Consider the following 6,438-nt stretch of genomic DNA (forward strand, 5'->3'; position numbering starts at 1 on the left):
CGCTGCCCACGCGAGTAGTCGAGCACGATGGACACTTCAAGGCTTGGGTTGGCAGCCACGGCTTCTTGCAGCGTTGCGACGAGCGCGCGGCTGAGCTCGTCCGTGCCAATGTAGAGCGACGAGAGGCTGATGCGGCGCCGCGCTGCGCGGATGTTGGTGAGCAGCTGCTGGTAGAACGCATCGGGCGACGTGAGCACCGAGACCGCGTCCGACTCGAGCGGGAACGACGGGTTCGAGAGCGCGAGGTCGTCGAAGACAGCTTCGACGGTCGCCTTCGGGCTCGGCATGAGGGCCTTCAATCGCTTTTGCACGGTGTCACATACATTCTTCCAGACCGAACTGACCGATGGCATGAAACGAGTGGCGAAAATCACGCAACTTAACACTGCAATGTCAGGTTCAACGCCGCCATTCTGCTGCCTCATCGCGCAATCAGCCCCACAATGCCTGTGTCGTCCTACAATAGAATGTAGTATTGCAACGCACGAGCTTGTGGTGTACTTCCGGCGAGTGGTCCCAGCTTGACACTGTCCCAGCCCGTGCATAATTGCGTGCACTTAGATGCCGTATCTTGAAGCTTTGTCCGACAACTGAGGACGCACTCGCCAGCTATGGATATGACTGCCCTAGAGATGCATGCTATATCGCCTCTCTAGGATATATCGTGCTCTCGCTGTGGCATGGCACTCGAGCTAAGGACGAGGTGGATCTCAAGTACAAGCATTCTTATCCCGTAACCTGTATATATGCATATATTGCTGGCGCCAGGACGATCGGCCAGCAAATGACTTGTTTTTAGTGTGTGTATACTCCTTAAACTTAATACCTGTTGCAATCGATAGCAAAATATGTGGCGTAAATATCGAATTTGACAATAAATCGTCAGTTCCGATGTGGGCAACCAATTCGGTCTTTCCTGGCACAGCATGAACGGCTTCCAGCAGCAGCAGCGCTACAACCGCGAGCAGCAGGACGCCGACCTCGACGAGGTCCTCGTCGGCGCGCGCCATCTCAACAACCATGCCAAGGCCATCAACGGCGAAGTCATCTCGCAGAACCACCTCATCGACAACCTCGGCGACGACGTCGACGCGGGCGCGGCCGAGCTGCGCTTCCAGGCAGAGAAGGCCGCGCTTATCAACGCCCAAAAGAAGAAGGTACATCAAGTCGCCTGTGTTCGAGGCTTTATGGCGCCTCTGGTGTAGATGTGCTGGTACTATGGCATCATTGCGATCCTGATCGTGATCCTCATCGTCTTATATGCAGTGTACGTCGCTAGAGATAGCTTTGCCCGCGCTCATGACAATCGTAGGCCGCTGTAAACGACGTCAACGACACGTTCCTAGCGTCTGACAGATCGATCCTTCCTATATACTACCACCAATGCACCTCCATCACCACTCTTGTCGTCTTCATCTACATCACGGCGCCTTGTAATGAAGATACGAAAGCTCTCCAGCCATGTTCGCGGACATGCTTCTTGGCCTGATTGTCTTGTGTCATGGTCTTGTGTGCTGATTCTGTCTCAAGACTTGTCTTCACGATGCAAATATTATGCTGGAATATGATGTTTTTCGGGTATTTTAAAACCTTTTGGAGTAGAAAGCAAGAGTTCCACAAGCGCAAAGATGCTTGCCACATCTATGGCACTCTATGGTACTGGATTCGCCTTCAGACATGTCGTACCGGAGGTGCGTCTCGTGAAGTCGATGCATGCCCATCATCATCATCTCGGATCTCTCGAGATAGAGTGAAGTGTACCCTTGCAAGATCTGTTCCGCTAACTGCTTCCAGGCTTTGAGAAACGAATCAAACTAACAGCCCTAGCGTTAACGCTGGTGCGCAATCGCAGTGGCCGCTCAGCACCTTGTGGCGCCACGGCAAAGACGAAGCATTCGTGTGGTGTCGTCGAAACAGCCAGGTCTTTTACGATTGAATGGTAGGTCCTTTGATAGTACGATCTCACGCCCTTGCGGCAACATTAGCGTGTGCTCATGATGCGCTCCAGGCAGCCAGCCACTCCAGGCAGCCACTCCAGGCCGGAGCAGACTGCGCTGCGACGTTGGTAGACACCACAGACCTACATTCCGATTTGGCGGGACCCGAGCAGCAGGCTTGTCGGCGTTTTACTCTTTTACGTCCGCGTTAAACCCATCAAGTGTAATTTAACGTGCCAAAAGGCCGTGTCCATACCCTTTAACGCATATTGTGTCACACGCGGGGTGTCTCACAAGCGACGAGTGTTTTTCAGTGCTGAACATGGCATCGACGACGACGACAACAGCGTACCGCCGGTACGACCTCGAGCACCAAGAGGCTGACCTCGACGTCGTCTATGCGGGCGCCCGGTCGCTGCACACGCACGCCCGCGACATCCACAACGAAGTTCAGATTCAGAACCCGATGCTCGACAACCTCAACCGCGATGTCGAGGCCGGCGCCGACGAGTTGCGCATCCAAGCAGAGAAGGCCGCGTACGTCAACGCCCAGCGCAAAAAGGTATGGAGCTCCACCAGATAGAGAGATGCATCACTATGGGGTGCCGTAGGTGTGCTGGTACTATGGTGTCATTGCGATCTTGGTGGTCACCAATGTTCTTCTCTACGCGATCTCGCCGCCCAGCTAATGCACCGTTCTGTTCACCGCCTCGAGCTCGGCCATCGCTGCCTTGTAGTGCTGTGGCCACCAAGGCATGCGAGAAACTACATTCGTATTCTTTTATCCTACGTCGAGCGCGGTTACATTAGACCAACAGGGTAAATATGCTCACCATGGTTCCATATATCGACAATCAAACCAAGGGTCCAAAAGTGCGGTAGCGCTCTCTAGCTCTCTAGCCCCAAAAAGGCACTTTAACGCATGGACTGCAGAGAGAGTCGATGAGAATATGGTGTACATACATGTATGTTGTTGAGATCCTACCGTTCTACCTCGATACAAAATCTCTCGCTTGCCATGCCTACTGCTAGGTTAGAAGCAGCGTATTGTGGACAAGTATCAATTCGGCTAGTGATATACTAGTAGCCACGACTGGACACACGAGTACGTGCTATAAACGTTAGTTCAATTTTAGGAAGAGGATTAAGATAGCTGCACGAAGTTCAGAAAGCCGAGCATGATCTCGTGCCGAGTCGCGCTCGGGTCGTGGACGCCAAAGCTGGAGCTGTAAAACCATGCCAGCTTCTTGAGGTCTCGGAGCGAGAGATCCAAGAGCTGCGTTCGCGTCGTTGGGAACTGACGCGGTGTGCTCCCCACTGGACGAGGCAGCGGACCCGCGACGCTGCTTGCAACAAACACGGGTCGCGCATGGCCTGCCTCGGTCTTGGGCACCGGCAGCAGCGCATCGCCCATCGCGCAGTGGGTGTTGTGCACACGGGCGATTTGTGCTTGCGTTTGCACCGACTGCAGTGCGCTGGCAGCGCTCAGCTGGACCTCGACGCGACTCAGACTGGCCTCCAGCGCGGCGAAGCGACGGTCGAGAGCAAGTGGATCGTTGCCATGCGCCATGCGAACCACGACCATCGCCATCGTCGGGCGCGACGGCGGCGGCATGAGAGGTGCGTAGGCGTGGTGGTGTACGTAGTGGGGAGCGCTGTTGAGCATGCTGCTGGCCAGAGCTTTCGTTGGCAAATGCCGTCTCCATCTCGTTCTCCAAATGTGGGAAAAGCGAACGCGCGCAAAGGCATTATGCTCACGCCCTGTCGCTCCTGTGGTTGAAGTGAGCTTTACAGCATCGGGAGGAGTAGCAACCGATGCGAAGACAAGGAAGGCAATAAGAAACTAAGCAATCGAGACTCGAGCTCGTTGCAAGATTACCCCAAAACGTCCATGGCTTTGAGTCTCTTCAGCTGCGAGCATCGCTGCTGGATATCTACTTGGCGGCCTTGACCTACATATGTACAGATGCGAGATATAATACTCTGATTTACAGCTCCACGCCTACCGCATGCTCGAAGCAGAGCTTGAGCTTGGCGAACTCCTTGGCGCACGCGTCACGGTTGACACCGCCTTCGATCTTGGCCACGCAGGCGCCATAGGCTTGGACCTACGATTACCACTAGCATCGCCATGTCCATTGCCTCCATCACGACGACGTACGTCCATGGGGCACGTAGCCATCATGTGGCCGAAGGCCTTGGTCATGCGTCGCGGCGACTTGGTCATCGTTTTGGCGTGTGGGATTTCGACCAATCCAATGCCGCAAATCATTTTGGCCAATCCAGAGCCGAGGAGTGCGGCCAGTGGCGAAGTCCAACCGGTGAACTTCGCAGACCTTCAGAAACCATCATGCTTGCACGCGCCTCGATCCTCTACGCCCGCGCCGCGCCGCGCATGGCCGCCCGCGCCTTCTCGACGGAACACTCCTCGTTCCACGCCAACCTCCCGCCGCTCAGCATCACGGAGGCGCAGGAGCTCCGCGCCCAGGTGCGCAATGAGCAGATGCGCAAGGACCACTTTGCCATGAAGGCCGAGTACCCGGATGCGAGGTACGCTGCGTGGCCGAGACAGCTAGCAGGCATTTCGTACTCATGCACGTGCACTAGCCAAGGCGAAGAGGCCATTGACGCCGACAAGGCCAACCGCAAGCGCGTCATCTACCGCAGCAAGCAGCGCGGCTGGTACTCGCCCAAAATCACATACCTGCCCGCTGACCTAGCGTTAGGCTGGAAGTGGACTTGCTCCTTGGCCGCTGGGCGAGCGAGAATGTCATGTCGCTGACTGCCGACGAGCTCCGTCAGTACGAAGACATCTTGAACCGCGAGACGATCGACATTTTCAACTTTATCTCGGGCAAGGACGTCGTGCCGCCGGTTCGTGTGCTGCCATTTTGTAGGCAATGAAGCGCATGGCCATGTGTAGGAGATTGACACACCCATGATGAAGCGTCTGCAAGCGTACTGCAAGACGAGCCCGCTCGGGAAGGCCTCCATCCAAGGCTTCTTGGACAACAAGAAGTACATGAGCAACTAAGAGCCGCTGACCTCAGACGCGCTCATCCAAATGCATTCTCTGTTCTTCAAAAGCTTGAGACTTGTACCTCTACCTATGTGGCGTTGTTACCTCGCCGTCGCTGAGCAGATCTCAGAGACTGGAATCGACCAAGTCCAGCAGTGCTGGTAGGAATTAGCCTCCGAGCTATCAGGCATCAGGCCCGAGGATGAAGACAACGCGGAACGAAGTGTTGCGCAGGGGCTGGCTGGCTGGTTCGCGCTGGGTTGCCGCAACGAGCTGCGGCGTGGCGTGATGACATGTTAAATAACATGTTAACTAACGATCGTACAAGTGCCGGCTTACGCAATACTGGAAACTGAATGTCGGCAAGCAATACACGATTACGGGTGCGTCTAGAAAGGCCGCGAATGCCATTCGAAGACAGACATGGGTCGCAGTTGGTCGTCGTACGAAGAGAGCGCGGCGCCGGCAAAGAAGACAGCGGACGCTGCTGCCGCTCCGCCGGCCAAGCCCTTTGACTATACGACGCTTCGCCACAAGCTCGTCTTTGGCGGCCTCGTCGGCCTCTCGACCGGTCTCACCTTTGGCAGCGGTGCGTCGCCAGCTCTGGACGAGACGTAGCTCATGGGTACTACCTTTTGTAGTCGACGCAGTGCGCCAGGCCCATACGCAATACGGGCGCATCAATGCACAGGCCATGCGGTCGATCTCGCGCACGGCTGGCATCTGTGGCATGCTCTTCTCCGGGTACGACCTTGGTGCATCCTCATATTCTATGGCTCATGGGCCCCTGTAGCTTCTTCTTTTCATACCAAGGCATCAAGAATACGATGGAGCAGCTGCGTGGCGCCGAGGACTTTGCGAATGTGGGCGTCGCAGCGCTCCTCTCGGGCGCGCCCTTCATCCGCCACCCCGTCATGCGAACCAACGCCATGTACGCGGCGCTGCTCGTCGGTCTCGACCTCTTCCACGAAGAGATCAACGGCGCGCGCCCTTAAGTCGATGCGTACGACGACATGCCTCTCGACTGCATCCTCTCCTCCTATATAGACGCGCCACACGTAGTGTGCAACCACAATAAGAATTACAATCAGAGTCGCTAGTCGCACAGAAGCGACGAGATGGACCCGCGCGCCTTTTCCTCGCGCAGCACTTCAAAGCAGCTCAAGTCCATCTCGCCGTGTTTGCTGCCGTCGTCGCTGAGCGTCGTGTCGTCGCTCATCGAGTCGCCGGGGTTGCTATCTTTGCGTCGCTCGTACTCTTGCGCCTTGCGGCTCTTCCCGTTCGGGTTGTGGATCACGTCCGAGAGCTCGCGCCGGAGACTTGCAATGTGCGCGACGAACCGCGCCTTCTCGACCTTCTCGACCAGCGTGTCGCCGACGGCCTGCAGGGACGTGATGCGGTTCACGAGGCTCCGGATGCGCCGGTGCGGCCAGCGCGAGAGGCCGTTCTTGCGGCAGATCTTCTTCATGAGCGTGATGCAGA

At 56.3% G+C, this 6,438-nt stretch overlaps 8 protein-coding genes across 8 annotated transcripts; 4 read left to right on the plus strand and 4 right to left on the minus strand.

Annotated features, from left to right (window-relative positions):
• Positions 1-10: 10 nt before the first annotated feature.
• Positions 11-287, minus strand: SPRG_17206 (hypothetical protein; the record flags this gene model as incomplete). The annotated part of the gene is made up of 1 exon (XM_012356538.1): positions 11-287. A coding segment is annotated over one exon (277 nt), but the record flags the coding sequence as incomplete, so codon positions are not given.
• Positions 288-885: 598 nt separating this feature from the next.
• Positions 886-1,430, plus strand: SPRG_17207 (hypothetical protein). Its single transcript, XM_012356539.1, has 3 exons — positions 886-1,157; positions 1,206-1,267; positions 1,313-1,430. The coding sequence occupies exons 1-3, from the start codon at positions 927-929 to the stop codon at positions 1,320-1,322; spliced, it is 303 nt and encodes a 100-aa protein (XP_012211929.1). The 5' UTR covers positions 886-926; the 3' UTR covers positions 1,323-1,430.
• An 829-nt stretch (positions 1,431-2,259) lies between these two features.
• SPRG_17208 (hypothetical protein) lies at positions 2,260-2,626 on the plus strand (the record flags this gene model as incomplete). The annotated part of the gene is made up of 2 exons (XM_012356540.1): positions 2,260-2,499; positions 2,549-2,626. 2 exons carry the CDS (start codon positions 2,260-2,262, stop codon positions 2,624-2,626), a joined length of 318 nt encoding a protein of 105 aa, XP_012211930.1.
• Positions 2,627-3,081: 455 nt separating this feature from the next.
• SPRG_17209 (hypothetical protein) lies at positions 3,082-3,603 on the minus strand (the record flags this gene model as incomplete). Its single annotated transcript, XM_012356541.1, has 1 exon — positions 3,082-3,603. The coding sequence occupies one exon, from the start codon at positions 3,601-3,603 to the stop codon at positions 3,082-3,084; it is 522 nt and encodes a 173-aa protein (XP_012211931.1).
• A 188-nt stretch (positions 3,604-3,791) lies between these two features.
• Positions 3,792-4,143, minus strand: SPRG_17210 (hypothetical protein; the record flags this gene model as incomplete). The annotated part of the gene is made up of 3 exons (XM_012356542.1): positions 3,792-3,889; positions 3,944-4,045; positions 4,099-4,143. The coding sequence occupies 3 exons, from the start codon at positions 4,141-4,143 to the stop codon at positions 3,872-3,874; spliced, it is 165 nt and encodes a 54-aa protein (XP_012211932.1). The 3' UTR covers positions 3,792-3,871.
• Positions 4,144-4,249: 106 nt separating this feature from the next.
• On the plus strand, positions 4,250-5,023 carry SPRG_17211 (hypothetical protein). Its single transcript, XM_012356543.1, has 4 exons — positions 4,250-4,487; positions 4,545-4,619; positions 4,664-4,811; positions 4,861-5,023. The coding sequence occupies exons 1-4, from the start codon at positions 4,288-4,290 to the stop codon at positions 4,969-4,971; spliced, it is 534 nt and encodes a 177-aa protein (XP_012211933.1). The 5' UTR covers positions 4,250-4,287; the 3' UTR covers positions 4,972-5,023.
• A 356-nt stretch (positions 5,024-5,379) lies between these two features.
• SPRG_17212 (hypothetical protein) lies at positions 5,380-5,951 on the plus strand (the record flags this gene model as incomplete). Its single annotated transcript, XM_012356544.1, has 3 exons — positions 5,380-5,545; positions 5,598-5,700; positions 5,750-5,951. The coding sequence occupies 3 exons, from the start codon at positions 5,380-5,382 to the stop codon at positions 5,949-5,951; spliced, it is 471 nt and encodes a 156-aa protein (XP_012211934.1).
• A 101-nt stretch (positions 5,952-6,052) lies between these two features.
• Positions 6,053-6,424, minus strand: SPRG_17213 (hypothetical protein; the record flags this gene model as incomplete). The annotated part of the gene is made up of 1 exon (XM_012356545.1): positions 6,053-6,424. One exon carries the CDS (start codon positions 6,422-6,424, stop codon positions 6,053-6,055), a length of 372 nt encoding a protein of 123 aa, XP_012211935.1.
• Between the last annotated feature and the right edge of the window lie 14 nt (positions 6,425-6,438).

The sequence above is a fragment of the Saprolegnia parasitica genome (genome assembly GCF_000151545.1).
Source record: "Saprolegnia parasitica CBS 223.65 unplaced genomic scaffold supercont2.499, whole genome shotgun sequence".
NCBI classification, from domain to species: Eukaryota; Oomycota; class Saprolegniomycetes; order Saprolegniales; family Saprolegniaceae; genus Saprolegnia; species Saprolegnia parasitica.

Coding starts and splice junctions, on each gene's coding strand:
- SPRG_17207 (XM_012356539.1), top strand. CDS start 927: ATGAACGGCTTCCAGCAGCAGCAGCGCTACAACCGCGAGCAGCAGGAC. Junction 1,158..1,205: donor TCAACGCCCAAAAGAAGAAG/GTACATCAAGTC, acceptor CCTCTGGTGTAG/ATGTGCTGGTACTATGGCAT.
- SPRG_17211 (XM_012356543.1), top strand. CDS start 4,288: ATGCTTGCACGCGCCTCGATCCTCTACGCCCGCGCCGCGCCGCGCATG. Junction 4,488..4,544: donor GCCGAGTACCCGGATGCGAG/GTACGCTGCGTG, acceptor CACGTGCACTAG/CCAAGGCGAAGAGGCCATTG. Junction 4,620..4,663: donor CGCAGCAAGCAGCGCGGCTG/GTACTCGCCCAA, acceptor ACCTAGCGTTAG/GCTGGAAGTGGACTTGCTCC.